The sequence below is a fragment of the Corvus kubaryi genome, unplaced genomic scaffold (assembly GCF_017639235.1).
Source record: "Corvus kubaryi isolate FWS band 111438036 unplaced genomic scaffold, C.kubaryi_AGA036_p1.0 37398, whole genome shotgun sequence".
Classification (NCBI taxonomy): domain Eukaryota; kingdom Metazoa; phylum Chordata; class Aves; order Passeriformes; family Corvidae; genus Corvus; species Corvus kubaryi.
This window is the reverse complement of record NW_024581137.1, coordinates 23,332,892-23,347,717: the sequence shown is the minus strand read 5'-3', so window position 1 is coordinate 23,347,717 and position 14,826 is coordinate 23,332,892. Positions and strand designations below refer to the sequence as shown.

Sequence of the window (14,826 nt, the reverse complement as noted above, 5' to 3'; positions counted from 1 at the left end):
CCAAGAGATCTCGCTTCAAAAAATGTGTTATTTGGAGATTCCATGTAAACCCCTTTTAGAAATGGAATAAGTTATGTTCTATTTAATAAAACTTTTAACTATTCAGGAACTTCTGATGGAATACTAGTAGTGATCAACAAAATTAAGAATTGTAATTTCAAGTGGATTGATCTATCAAATCCTCTTGCTGTTATATAGTGTTAAGGGAAAAGCGATTAAAGGAAATGTCTGAGACCTGATTCTGGATTTTAAAGGCACATCAGTGTATATAAATTTCCTTTGTGAATAATCTTATATTAAAGATATTCTAATAGTAATACAATTTTAAAACTAGCTTTATATGAAAGAAGAAATTAGTAAATCATCATGCATCTCTCCTATTCCACTTGGTACATAAATTTGCTCTTTTAAAAGATAATAAAAAAAGGAATGATAAGGACTCATAAATGTTTCAAATTACAGGCTGCATGTAAAATGAACTTTACCTGTAGTTAACCTACTGAAGGCTAGAATTCTGTCATATGAAGAATACCTTATTTTAAGATACTTTTCAAGGAAGAACTGAGTTGAGGAAGTGATGAAAACAGAATTTTGTGTAGCTACATTAAACTCTTAAATGTGCATGCTGCAGTATGCACATATAACGATATAATTGAAAACAGGCTCTACAGTGGGGTTCCTTTGAACATGAGATATTAAAAAGTATTTTATGTGTTTAATTCTGTCAGTTTGAAAGATGTGCTATCAACTAAATTTGTCATTATCTCTCAAAATGCTATCGAAAAGATATTTTAGGCACATGAGGGAAGATTAGTTTTTCTTAACTTTGCTAACAGATTATATCATGTGCACCATTTAAACTCTGTGTAACTAAGTTTTTACAGCTAATAAAAGCAAATAAACCACTCAATTATACTAAGTATCAATTTATGTCAGGGAATGTGAGATTTGTTTAATTTCCATTTTACTGAAATGTTATGTTATAAATGGTAATGGCTTTATGACCATTATATCCTCATAATATCCTCAGAAGCCAGATTATAGAGGGCAAAGTTGGTTAGTTTGGTTTTTCTAATATAAGATGGAAGAAGAGGAAAAAAGAAAAAGTGCAACAGTGATTTTAATATTTTCTCTAAATCTGTATAGGAATAGCGTTTTTTGTTTCTTTTGTTCCTATATTACCATGACAAAAGCTGATGTCATAGCTCATTACTTGTTGCATATTAATCACTGATAAAAGTATAATATGGGTGATTGAACTGGATGTGATGTTGCATGTCTAAGTTACTTAACAGTATGAGGAATAGTCTCTGGATGTAGAGTTGGAAGTCCAAATGCAAGAGTTATAGTAGTAGCGCATATTAGTCCTGTCCTGCCTGTCATTAATGAATATATACAATCCCTGGGTCCTCGTTAACCTCTCTGTAAAATGGTTGTTCATAATGGCTTAACCATGGTACTTATCTCAAGCAAAGTCTGTTTGAATGGACTTCCCAATGTCTGTCTCTTGAGCTGTGTAATTATTGTGTCATTGTACATCAGCTGATACAAGAAGTTTCTGTTTCCTGGACTTTTACTTAAAGTACACTCTTAAGTGACTGGGTAGGTGCAATTTAGTGTTCACATAATTTTGCATGAATATGCTCTGCTTTGGTATTTGTCTCATAAAGGGACAGCAAAATATTTCACATTTGATTCCTGTTTGTGTTAAGGTTGGCTTTATGCCTTTCTAGGAGACATGTTCACAAATGAGTCTCACCGTGCCAGCAAGATGGAAAGTGGTTTGGAGTAAAATGAAAATCTGTACCAGATGCCCTGCATGGGTGCGACATGAGAGAAAGGAGCACTGAGCACATTTGTAACTTAAATATACCATATTTTTGTTTTTATTTCCTGCAGGAACACAAACTCCAGACTGCCATAGATCACCAGTTCCCAATCGGTACCAAAATCCTAAATTCAGTACAGTGCTGACAATACTCCCATCATGGAATGTCAGTGGCTACTTGGAGTCACGTAGTTCCAATGCTGTAAATTTTCTTCAAGTTTAAGCTTGGCTATGTGGCTTTCTGTTCTACCATACTGGATATAAAATAAAACCGTAAGAAATCTTAGGGAAAGGTACAGAATCAGTATTTAAGTTAAAGTACCTTAAAAAATTTACTGAAGTGACTCTATGATAGGAACACATCAATAGTGGAGTGCTGGGTTTGTGAATCACACCAAATGGGAGCCAGCAAATCCACAGTACATCTGGACTGTAGTTCAGGTATGTTTAAAGTTACAAATGTGCTGAATTCCTCCTTCGACTTCACTTTGCTTAATTGGGACATTCAGCATCTAATATTTTGTTTCTCTTGGTGGCATTTAAAAAGTGTCTTAAAATTTTTCAAAATATATAAAAATATTTAACCAGCATGTTTTAGAACCTGTTTATTTCCATAGTTAGTTTTAGCCATGATAGAGAGATGTACTTGTTCTACATAGATGTTTTTTTCTGTGGCATATACTGAATTACTTGAATTTTCAAGATTTTTGTAAAAGTATGTGTAATACTGGTTGCTTTTGAAAACTGCCAGTTCTTCAGGGAAAAGCTGTGGTAATTGTAGCTCAGCATTGTAGCTCAGCATTGTAGCTCAAGTATAACAGTAAAGTCTTTTATCCGGAAAGAAGAAGACTTTAAATTTCATATTTAACTGTAAAGGAAACTCTTTCTTTCCTTTTTGCAGAATGCAGTAGTTTCATTCAAAGAATTATGTGGCCTCTCCCCTGTAGCGAATCTTATGCAGTGCATTTTGGCAGTGTCTATGCACTTGGTTGGACCTGATAATACACCCTTGGTAGTAATGAATCTCAGTGATCAGTATCCATCTATGGAGCTCCAAGGGATTGTTCCAGAGGTCTTGAAAAAGATTGTAACAGCATATGAAATGGTGAGTAGTTCTTTGTAGTTGTCTTGTATTGTCTATTTAAACACTTTAAAAATATATATGTAATATACAATACCATGCCTGTTTTGAAAGTCATTTTAACCTGTGACTTCCTGGTTCGTGTTTCATTACTTGTGCTTGAAAGTTATTCCCATGAATGTACAGCAATTAGTAGTGTTTTCATACAGAGTAAAATGTAGAGGTTATTAATATACTGCATGCAAACGGGTGTTTGTACACTTCAGAAGGTAAAGTGGTTATAATCAAGAGGATTTAACAGGAAGAAGAGGATGTATTAATTTACTTGTTTTTCAGTAGTTTGAAACTTACTGTATATCTATAAACCTCTTGCTACTTTACATTTTGTGGACCTTAGTTTATTTAGGCTTTGACTCAGAATACAAAAATGCCAGGCACTGCTTTTAGGTATTATAGTTTTATAAGCACCTTGGCGTGTAAAATTCTACACGAGCTCTTTTATTTTCCTTTTTTCTATCTTTCTTACAGATGTCATTTGATTAGGCATTTTTACACATGTAAGCAACTGCAATGTTAACTTCAGACATTATGTTTCAGTAAATACATAAATTGTGTCTTTAGAGACTGGAAATAAAACGTTGCAAGGAAGAAGGAAGGAAGAACTAATACACCAATAAAACTGATTTACATCCGCTTTGCATTAATTTGAAATGTGGAAAAAAGATCCAGATAAGTGTGATTTGAAATGTCTTCCTTACTTCCACTGAAGTAATGTCAGAGTGTAATTGATTATTTATTCATTTATTTGGTGTTTTCTTTCATGTGATGATAATTTTGCATTAATTTTGTGTGCTAAAATGAGAAACCTTGCATGGCAGCATCAAGTCACTTGCCATTTAAAGAAAAAAAATGGAGAAAAATAAACCAGTAGCCCAGTTTCATATGCATCTTGTAAACTGCTTTCTAAAGAAAAAGTAGCTTTGGAATTATGCTATACCAAAGTGAAAAAAGCACTCATTGATAATTGGCAGTTTAGGCAGAGTGTGTGTAGTTCAGTGGTGCCGTAAATACGACAGAATCTGGTTGGAATGATAGCACAGCTACAAGAAGATAGTGTGTATCCTTTTAGTGGTGGCTTATAGGATATCACTATAATTTGGATGCAAACAAGCTTGATTGTTGGGGTTACAGCTGTAATTCATAAAGAAGTTTTGTTTCCTTGATGAAAATGCCTCTACCTGCAGTTTGTTCTGATGTGGTGATGCTGCTTATTAGTTATTAAGCTATTCTAGGTACTTAAAATCTTAGTTTTAAGTCTGGAATAAATGTTTTGTTTGAATATCACTTAGACAAAGGTGACTCATGACTCCAGAAATCTTTACAATCTAAATTTGGTTTGCTCTTTGTCTCTCACATATGTTTTTTTCCCCACACACATCTTATACTCTTTACATGATTTGAATATTTCTGTACTTGAGAAATCTGTACTTTACTTTCACGTGTAAAAGTAATACAACTTTTTTTTAGTGGCAAAAAGCATTTTTCCATCTTCTCATCCCTAAAATACAACTACTGAATTTCAAACAAAGAGTATGATAGTGCTTCTAGCTCCAAATGATATTGAAGATAAGTAAATTTAAGGTTATTTTAATCAAATAAAAGTTATAAGTTAGAATAATGAGATGCATTTCAATTTATGACATTTGGGTTTTGTCAATACTCTGTTCAGTTTCACAAAAGATTTTAGACAATTAAAATCTGTAGGGTGTGCTGGAAAATGAAGTCAGCCATGGGAGACATATTCCCATACTCTTATTTCTGAAAGCACATTGTGAAACAATGTGGGAGACATCTGTGTCATCCTTTCCTCAGGGAGAGGAGAAGAGATGTGACAGTGTTTAGTTCCTATCTTGGTATTTGCTATAGTGGCCGATGTTTGGAGTCTGACAGTTTTATAGATGGTGGGAGGGGTTGTATGATTTTGGTGTATATTAATATAATGAGCCCTCAAAAGCACAAATCTTACCTTGTTAGTTTTGACTTGGGGATATTTTTGTCATGATTAATTAATACATGGGTGTAAAATTCTGCTTAATAATGAGAGCTCTTTATTGTGAATTGAGAAAGGGTAGATGCACTGTCAAAGTAATGATTACCTACTTGTCTTACTTTCTGCTGGTTTAGGCCTCCATATAGGTCAGAATTATGTAACTGTGTACTTCCAGTGTGTCAAGTACTGTATGAAATCGTGTGGATAACAAAGATAGAGTTAAATGTTTATGAAACAAACTTTGGTTGGTATCATAAACGCACAGGTAGGCTGTTGTTACCTTGTGTGTCCTCTCAATGTGGCATATGTAATGGCATTCTCAAAGTGTGATTGTTTCAGGTTCATGATATTTTTATCTAATGAAGGGATTCTTATTTGTCAGAAATACTCTCTTTTCTATAAAATTATAATAAACATAGAAAGTAGTATTCAAGATTTTAATTATTCCGATTTTGTTTACATTGGGAATGCTTGAAGGACTCATTGTTGCTCTGTAAAGTGAGAAAGGATGCAAGACCTTAGCAGCAAGGCAGTCAGTCCACATTGAAATAATTACAAATAAGTGCAATACTGCAGGGGTACATGGAAAAAAAAGACTATCTTCAGTGTAGCATAGGTACATATATTTTTTAAAGAAACAGTGAGGTAAATAATAATAAAAAATATATCAGTAGATACTTGGGATTTTTGCCTTTTAAAAATAGCACATAATGCTTTCTTAAATTGTCTGCATTCAGTGCTGTTAATGGAGGAGCTGTTAGGTGACCAAGGCTAGTACTATTCTTGTGTTAAAAAACTCTCCTATCCATGTAATAGGAACTGGACAGGACAATGAAAACCAAATACAGCTAGGAATTTTTGAGAAAGGCAAAATTTTAAGGTGTGTATTTTTCTTTAGCTTCTCCATGCTCCTGAGTATTTTTCACCCTACCATCTTTTCACTGTTTAACAATGTTTTATTTTTCCCTCTTGTTCATGAACTTCAGCCTCCTTTATGTGATACTTCAGCATGCACTCTGTTGGTGTCATCACACCCATCACTGATCAGTGCTGCAGACTGAAGCTTGGAGTTAAGGCAAGTGCCTCTTCCACACCATTGCATGTTTTTTTTAATGTCTTATAACCTTTAAGATAAACAGTAAGTAAACCTAAAAAAGTTATACTATGGCAGGAGAAAAAGAAATTATCTCCCCCTAAGTCTGCAGCATTATTCAGTGATGAGTATAGTAGCACTGCAAAGATATGCTAGAGATCATACAAATAAAGCCAGACACTGTTGAGACTCTCTCTGTTTGCCCTTAGTAGAGGATGAAGTGTCCCATCTGCTGAAGATAAGCAAGCAATGAATGCAAGCAGGCATTTGCTTCTAAGAGAAAAACTAACACAGAACAGGCAGATAACTGTACCTGTGTGAAAAAGAAGTAAGTCTGCTACAGTAATTAGAGTTAGATGTTATTAAATCCTAATTAGGTGATGCTGCTAGTTCTTTTTTTTTTTTTTTTTCTTTTCAGTTTCTGGGGGTGGGTAGTTTTAAATTTTTTTTAAATTTTGAGCTTATTTTGTAATTCAGAATGTCTACAGAATGCAGTATAGGTCTGTATTTGATTTAATGAAATCAAACAAAATGAATAGATTTTGTATATACACCCTAGGGATAGACTCTATCCCATTGGAAAGCAGATCTGTTTTGAGTTACACTTAGCTGATAAAATCTGTATTAGCTACCTGTTGTTCATGTAGGTCCTTGGTTATGGTTACTGTGCAAATACAGTAAGAAGGATTACAGTCATCATGCTGTGGTTATAGATTTGTATCTTGAGGGAACAAGTGGAGCAAGACATTTCTATTTCTACTCAGCCTACTAATGTGTCAGAGTTATTCAGCTGAGAAGTCTTCGTTCGCTGAAATTACTCTTTGAGGTTGCAAACTTCTGGGCAACCAAAAAATACTGGATCCAGTGCTGGTAATTCTCTCCTAAAACTGAGTATGTTGCTTCAGTTCTTGCATAGGCCTAAATATTCAGTTCCTGATTGTGTCAGAGGAGGCTGAGTTCAATGTCACCAATTTCCTGTAGTAGAACTCAATCTTTGGATATCACATGATTTTAAATCACATTATAACATCTGCCCACCACTTGCATTGTGCAGAGAAGAAAATTCAGATTTTTTCCGTATGGTCCCTTTCCTAAGGAATATGTGACTGGCATAGACCATGATAGCGGTGTTCTGAACCCAGCTGGTTCAGAATGTTGTTCTTGAGCCCATGACTTTGAAGTCGAGCTCCTTGGGTGTTCCATGTTACAATTTAGCTCTTAGCGTTATCTGGCTTATGAAAAAGAGAACGTAGGACTTTGCACAGAAGATTGAAAAGCTATTATTCCTTGCTTTTATACTTGAGAGCATGACTGTATAAAACAAAACAAAAAGATAAAAGAGGTAGTCAAAAGAACAGACATCACAGACACTCTACAGATACTACCTGGGGAATTTGAAGTTAATATGTACCACTTATCAAAAAACAGTTGAGGAGAACAAAATGGAGGAGATCCTCATGAAAAGAAGCGTCGTCCAAAAAGCTGAAGTCATGTGCAAATGGGGAAGACAGGATCGATATTTAACCCTGCCATGGTTAAATAAGAAATAAAAGAAAACTGACAGTGAAGAATTTCAAGAATGATCTGCACAGACTTAAAAATACCAGTAACCTCTTCTCTGAAAATACCAGAAACAGGAAGTCTGTCAAAGATTGTGTAAGATCACTAGTTGATCAATGTATAAAAGAAAACCCCATCTAAAGAGGTAAAGCCACAAAACTTAATTAGTTTCTTGCATCCATATACCTGTAGAGATTAAGGTTTCACATGAAACGCTTCTTTATGAAAGACTAATTGGAGAATTAATCTCTAACTGAAATGCTGACAGAAGATATTACAAAGAAAAGGCAAAAGACTGGGAAAATAATATACCAGAAAGAGGAGATACTCATTTAAAAGTTCTGAAAGATCTCAAGAGTTGATGTATCAAAACTGCTAATTGTTGTGTGTATTCTCTCACTTAAAACTGACTATCAAAGTTGTTAGTGTGGTGCCAGTGTTTTAAGAGATTTCCATGCAAGATGATGAAATTACAGACCAGACAGGCTGACATCTGTACTGTGAAAATGGGTAGAAACTGTTTTGAAGAAGAAAATAAAGGAAACATCGAGAAATGTGTCATGTTGGGGAAGAGTCAATACAACTTTTATAAAATGAAGGGCTCATTAATCCCTTGGAGTTGTTTGATGTCAAAAAACATGTAGACACAGCAGATCAGTCTGGTTAGATTTTCCAAAGCATTTGACAAAGTTTCCTTTCAAATGCTCATATTGAAATGAAGTTACCATTAAATTTTTAGACTTTTAAAATTCTTAGATCTTTTATGGTAGCTAAAGTGAATGTTGAACTTAACCTGGTACTCCAGCAGGAAAAGAACTGTTAAAGACCGTTGCTTGTGTTGATTTTTGCATTAAGGGTGTGTTTTTCCAGTAAGCAGATTAGAGATAGTAGGTATAGCTCCTGCAACTTTGATCTAGCTAAAGTAGCTAAGTACTCTGGAAGCTGTGTGAATTAATGCTGCCCCCAGATTTGCAAAGATCATTGAGATGTGAGGTATGTAGCTGCTTAGACTTTCAACAGCTTTCTCAGTCTTAGCGGTAGATTGTTATAATGTGTGTTAAAACAGTAAATTTCAGAGTTGGCAATACAAATGCAGTATTTAAATTGCGATAACACACAGTGTCTCTCTGTTTCCATTATTGCCTCTGGCTTTCTACAGTATTGCTTAGTTTCATTGTCACTCTCTGCAGAATAGAACTGTTTTATTTAAGTAATAAATGGATATAGTTCAGTGGTGAAGAGATCTAAGGGAAAACATCTATCATTCATTGCAAGTTAATATTGCAAATAGCCCAGGTAATGGTTTTTGCCATGTTTAATAAATTATAACAATTGTAGATCCAGGTTTTTGAGATGAATTGAAATAGTTACTGATTGTGTAGCTGTTAGTCTGTCACAAAAACTGAAAACAAAGCATTCATGGAAAATATAGTGAATAGCTTGGACATTTTCTTCAGAAAGAGTTGTGCTGCTTATTATTGGTTTTTATTTTCCTGTTTTATAACAGCATGAAGGTTGTAATTATGCTTCCAAAAACAGAGCTGCAGATGATAACCTTAGCTTATGCTAGGCTTTTTCAGTCCACAAAGCAAACGTCTAATTTTGGATACTCAAGACTCCGATGCCAAATGTTGTAAAGTATGAGCTGTTTTGCATTGATTGAAAAGCTCTGATAATGACAATTTAATGCTTCTGTGAAGTCAAGATTTCTGCATTTCTTGATGAGATCATGAACGGTGAAGCTTTTTGTATCCTCTCACTTGTCCCATTATGTCTAATGGCTGACTCACAGTATTCATAAGAGCATAAAATAATATGGCTACTTAGGACAAGGAGTTCATGTAGCTTTCTGTCCTGTTTTAATGTAGTCCAATGAAATGTTTATGGAAGAGCATAAAAATAGGTTAGATGCATAGCAGATTCTCATATGTATTCCATATTTCCAATAGTAGTTCTCTTTCCCAATAAATTTTAAATTTTCTGTTTGTCTTTTTGATTCCATCTGTGTGAAAAAAATTGTGATTATTAGAACTGCTACTGACAGTTCTTGTTTCAGAAATAATGCTACCTATTAATTTTTTCACACAGATGGTAGATTTTTGCTTCCTATACAGGTAGAGGATATTTTCATTTGATATATGTGTCCTTAATTATTGTCCACTTATCACATAGCTTTTCATTCTATCAGCTTTAGTTTTAAAATTATGAAAATAATTTTGCTACAACAACCAGATTATCAGGAAAGTGAAGAGAAGTGACTGTTGGATTTAAAAACGTTTATTGTCTTTGGGTGCATAGTTTGGAAGAGAGCTGCTGATTATTATATTTGCTCTGTCTTCAACCTAGTCTTTCTCATATACTTGGCTCATGAGGAATTAAGAACGAATAGAAGACTTTTTAATGGAGGACTTGTGGACCATTTGTTCCTTTGGTAGATTTTCTTAAACTAGGGGAAAATTAATTCATTTTGGGACACTGCAGAATTAAGAACAGATTATGTCCTATTTTTTCTCAGGCCTACAAGAATTAGTTTTGGTAAGTGGATTTCATATCTTTTGATCCTGCAATGTATTATGGCATAATCTTGGCTTTCTTCTTTCTGAAGACAAAAAACCCTTTTCCATGTATGTGTTTTCTAGAATATAAAACATTTCAAAAAGAGATGAGAGAGGAAAGGTTGGCTGAAAAAGCTAAAGCAGGAGTCTGTTCCTATGTTTTTTCCATTTAAATGGATAAACTGCCAGTGTCAGGTACAGCATTACATTTTTATCATAATATGTCAGTGAATTCAGTAAACATAATGGAAATTTCATCTGCATTTTTTTTTGAATAGGACAGTGGTTTAAAGTCTGAAAAGAAACATAATACTTGATTATATCATAACATATGTTACACTCGAAGGAGGTGATCCTTTCCTTCTATGCAGCTCCGGTGAGGCCACACCTGCAGTGCTGTGTCTGGTCCTGGGTTCCCCAGCTCAAGGGAGGCATGGACATGCTGAAAAGTCAGACAAAGGGCCACAAAGGTGAGGGAGCATCTCTCCTACACAGAAAGGCTGAGGGAGCTGGGACAGTTGAGTCTGGAGAAAAGAAGGCTGAGGGGGATCTCATCAGTGTATCCAAATGCCTGAGGAGAGGGTGCAGAGAGGCCAGAGATGGGCTATTTTCATGGGTGCCCAGTGATAGGAGAAAAGGCATGAAATGAAAAACAGGAGGCTCTGTCAGAACATCAGGTGGCACTTTTTGGCTGTGCGGGTGACTGGACATGGGAACAGGTTGCCCAGAGAGGTTGTGCAATCTCCAGCCTTGGAGATACTCAAAAGCCATCTGGACATGGCCCTGGGCAGCCAGCTGTGGTAGGGGGCCCTGCATGAGCAAGGGGGTTTGGACCACATGACCTCCTGAAGTCCCTTCTAACCTCAGTGACTCTGTGCTAAACTTATCTTCTTGTATAGTTGAAGAAATATTTTCTAATTTAGACAATACATTTGCTAAAAACCTCACTGCTTTGAAGGAAATTTGGTTTGATGTGAAGAGTCCTTTGTGTGTAGAGAAGGAGCAATTAGCAGCTTTATTTTCTTACCTTGGTGCTGTGGACTGTATTTGGGTATGAGGAAGATCAGCTTTTGTTTATAGAGCTTTGAACTTTCTGTGCAAAACTGCACTTGATTTTTATCTATAATGAAGTTATTATTGATTGTTGTCTTGAGCCAGAAAACTCAGTTCTTTTGACTGGTAAGATCAACTTTACTAAAATCTTTTCTTACGTAGAGATATTTAGGTTGGAAGGCACGTCTGGAGATCATCTAATCCCAAATTATGCTGCTCAAAGCAGCATCAGACAGAGCAGATTGCCCAGGACTGTGTCCAGTTGGCTGTTGAACATCACCAAGGGTGGAGACTCCACAATCTCTCTGGGAAACCTCTTCCAGTGTTTGACTACCCAAGATTCCCCCTGAGCCTTCTCTTCTCCAGGCTGACCAGTCTCAGCCCTCTCAGCCTCTCCTCATGTAAAAGATGCTCCAGTTCCTTGAATCTCTGTGATTTTTTGCTGGACAGTAGTCCATATATTGTACTGTAAAACCCCAAACTGGTATGAATGCTTCAGCTGCGGCCTCACAAGAAGGAGATTGGAAAAACTCAGCATGGCTTTACAAAAGGGAAATCAGGCTTAGCTGACCTGTAGCCTTCTACAATGAGGTGACAGTCTTGGCAGAGCAGAGGAAAGCAGTGAATGGTTTTTTCTTGGTAAAAGTCACCTTCTGTTGTTTATGGTGGTCCTGTTAGAAGCTGGATGTTTCAGAATTCTTTCAGTGTGGTGTCCATACTGTTAGAACAATTCATTTGAGTTGTGAGGTTTAATATGAGTTTGCAATCTGATTTTACAGTAATTTCCTTTCTTATTTGCTATAACACCATTCTTCTCCAGTGGAAAATAAAAGGCAGCACATATAGCTTAAAACAACTCCTTATGCAGCTACAGAGCAAGCTGACCATGGCAGTTATCATTGAAAGGACTAAGAGCAGTTCTTCTGCTTGTTCCAGTGTCACAACAAAGATGCCTTCTGGTGCATTGATACTGAATACTGGACTGCTTGGATACAATTTATACATATACTCAATTACCGCTGACCATGTTTTGTTTGAGTTACCGGTACCTTTAATGGTTCATGAGGGCAAAGGGATAAGGTGTGCCTGCCAGAGTTCCTTTCCTTACTGTTACTGCTTGGGGCAATGGTAGCAACTTCTGATCCTTGCTGTGTAACATATCTTTTGAAGTGGTGCAGATGCTATTAGCAGTTTAGGGTGCCACGTGTTTGGTTTCCTATTTTTGTGAAGTGCTGTTTGCTATTGGTGCTGCTTGTACCATCCTGGGCTTAATAAAATGTCTGGAAAAATGCAAATTACATTATTATTACTGCTGTTAAGAGCTTCAGTTTGACTTCTGAATACTAAAGATACAAACATTTATAAGAAATGGTGTAGTTTTTGGTTTCAGAAATATATGTCATATGCAGAGGTTTGGATGAAAGTAGAATGTGAGCACCATTTTAATGAAGATTTGATTTATACCTACTGTAAGTATGGTTCCAGTTTTGCTGTTGGAATGTAGGTCTAACAGTATTGGCAACACATTCACAGATTTCAAAATCTAAATGTGTGGTGTGCTTTTCTTGCTAAAAATAATGTTCATCCTTGGTGTTGCAATTCTGTCAGTGAAGGTGTTTTCTCTCACTGAGTTTCATCAGCCAGACACAGTTTATCATAAGCTGGTTTTTCCATTTGAAAATGCAGCTGATGTCTCCTTGTGTGCTACCAAACAGTTCCACATGCAGAGGATTGAATAAATCCTGGGGTTTTGGAAAGAATTCTTTCCCAAGATCTGTGTTAAATGTGATGTTTAAAATACTTAGAGCTGAGTTCAGTTACGTATTTTCCCCAACATGGGGGCATAAACAGAATGTTTTGTCTTCTGCCAGAAGACCTGTCTGAGCCTAGTAGAAATAGATCTTCACTTCACAATCAGCTGAAATTAAATTAATGGTCTCAAATACATGCATGTGTAAATACAAGTGAGCACTTGCATTGATCTACATGGTGTTAGTTCATAGCACTTAACTGTTTAATAAAACAACAGATCAGACAACAAACTTTGAAACATAAGAAAGTTATCCTGAAGGGTAGTCTAGATGTATATATTTAATCTTCCATAACTGTCTTAATGATAGAGTTCTGTTTTGCTGAGAGTCAGAATATTTATTTTTTTCAGTATATGAGTTTTTCATTTGATTTGTGAGGACAGCGTCACGTAAGTGATGAACTGTTAACAATGCAGTTCCATCAGTTTGAAGCAGTAATTGGGATTTCTAACAATCATCATTGGCTTTTTAAGGTAGGAACAATATATAATAATACAGATCTCCAGTCCTCATTGAGAATTCTGGACTAATCATTTAGTGTTTATTTCTGAGCCCCCTTAATAATAATTTAATTTTTAAAATATCTTTCTTGACATTTGTCCATTTGTTAGAATAACTAGGTAAAATGCTTGCATGATTTAACCAACAGAATTTGAAGATTATGACAAATAGATCAAAATGTCAGCATGGCCTCTTCAAAAATGTGATGACTTCAAGGCACATAGAGCATACTGTTCTGCATTTCCCATTTTCCACTGACCAGCAAAAAAGTAGGACAGTCCAGTATGTAATGAGTACCTGAGAAGTTCTCTGGTCATGCTAAGATTGGGGTCTGGTGGTGGGGTGGGAATTGAAGGAGAGTTGAAGCAATTCCAGCATTGTATAAGTTCTGTATTTAAAATACATTTTTGGATATTTTGAGTCTTTGCCTCCAGAGAAAAAGCAACATAGGTTAGAAATGTGAATCAGTATTGTAAAAGGCTTGCTAGAAAATATACCTTACTAAACTTCATGTAACGTGTTCTTTTCTTAGAATATGCATGGCTAATTTGCAATAGATTTTTAATGATCAGCTGGTAGCTGGTTCTTTGTTCCCCATTACATTTGTTTCCATTTCTCTTTCCAGATTTGTCACTGATAATATTCTAGAAGTTGGATGTGGTTAGAAAATACCTGCTTATTGATTGACTTGTTCAATATAGACTAGTTTAAGCAGATTCTACCTGGTCTTTCTCCTCAATTTCCACCACGAATTTGCCTTGAGATTTCCATGTCTTATTCTGCTGCAGACATAGTGTTTCACACTGAAGCTCATGCTTACTCATCATTTTCTATTTCACTTTTATATCAATCATATATATACATACCAGTATCATTTGGATTAGGCTAATTTTCTGTTTAAATATAACCATTTATACATAGTTGTTCCATATGCTGCGTCTACCAAAAGTCTTTCAGTTTCTGTGAATGTCTGCATGAGTGTTGTCATGAGGTTATAATTTTGGCTTGAACACTAGAAAGAATTCATATGTTCAAACACTCCATAAGAGTAATTCAACAAGTAGCTGAATACATACTAAAAGGTGACTGTGTGATGAAGAGCAATGTAAGAATAAAATTATAATGAACTAATACTATTACTTTATTAATCAAGCACAGCTAGAAGGTGACACTTACTCATGCACACAGCATACTGGTCCATTATTTTCTCGGGGAAGGACATTTGAAAATTGGGGTGTTCCATAGTTCTGATTGAATGGTAGTGGCAGTCAACCCCTGAATTATTGCTAGCTCC

The 14,826-nt window shown here is 35.6% G+C and overlaps 1 protein-coding gene across 3 annotated transcripts in view; it reads left to right on the top strand.

Moving 5' to 3' along the window:
- PLCL2 (phospholipase C like 2) overlaps positions 1 to 14,826 on the top strand; it is a 100,710-nt gene that overhangs the window by 59,064 nt on the left and 26,820 nt on the right. The window contains exons 3-4 of one of the 3 annotated variants that reach the window (XM_042043432.1): positions 2,730 to 2,933; positions 5,946 to 6,034. In XM_042043432.1, coding sequence (XP_041899366.1) covers positions 2,730 to 2,933; positions 5,946 to 6,020 — 279 coding nt within the window. In that variant the 3' untranslated portion in view covers positions 6,021 to 6,034. Of the gene's footprint in view, positions 1 to 1,899; positions 2,675 to 2,729; positions 2,934 to 5,945; positions 6,035 to 14,826 lie in introns of those variants that run through there. The other 2 variants (XM_042043431.1, XM_042043433.1) reach the window with 2 other exon arrangements.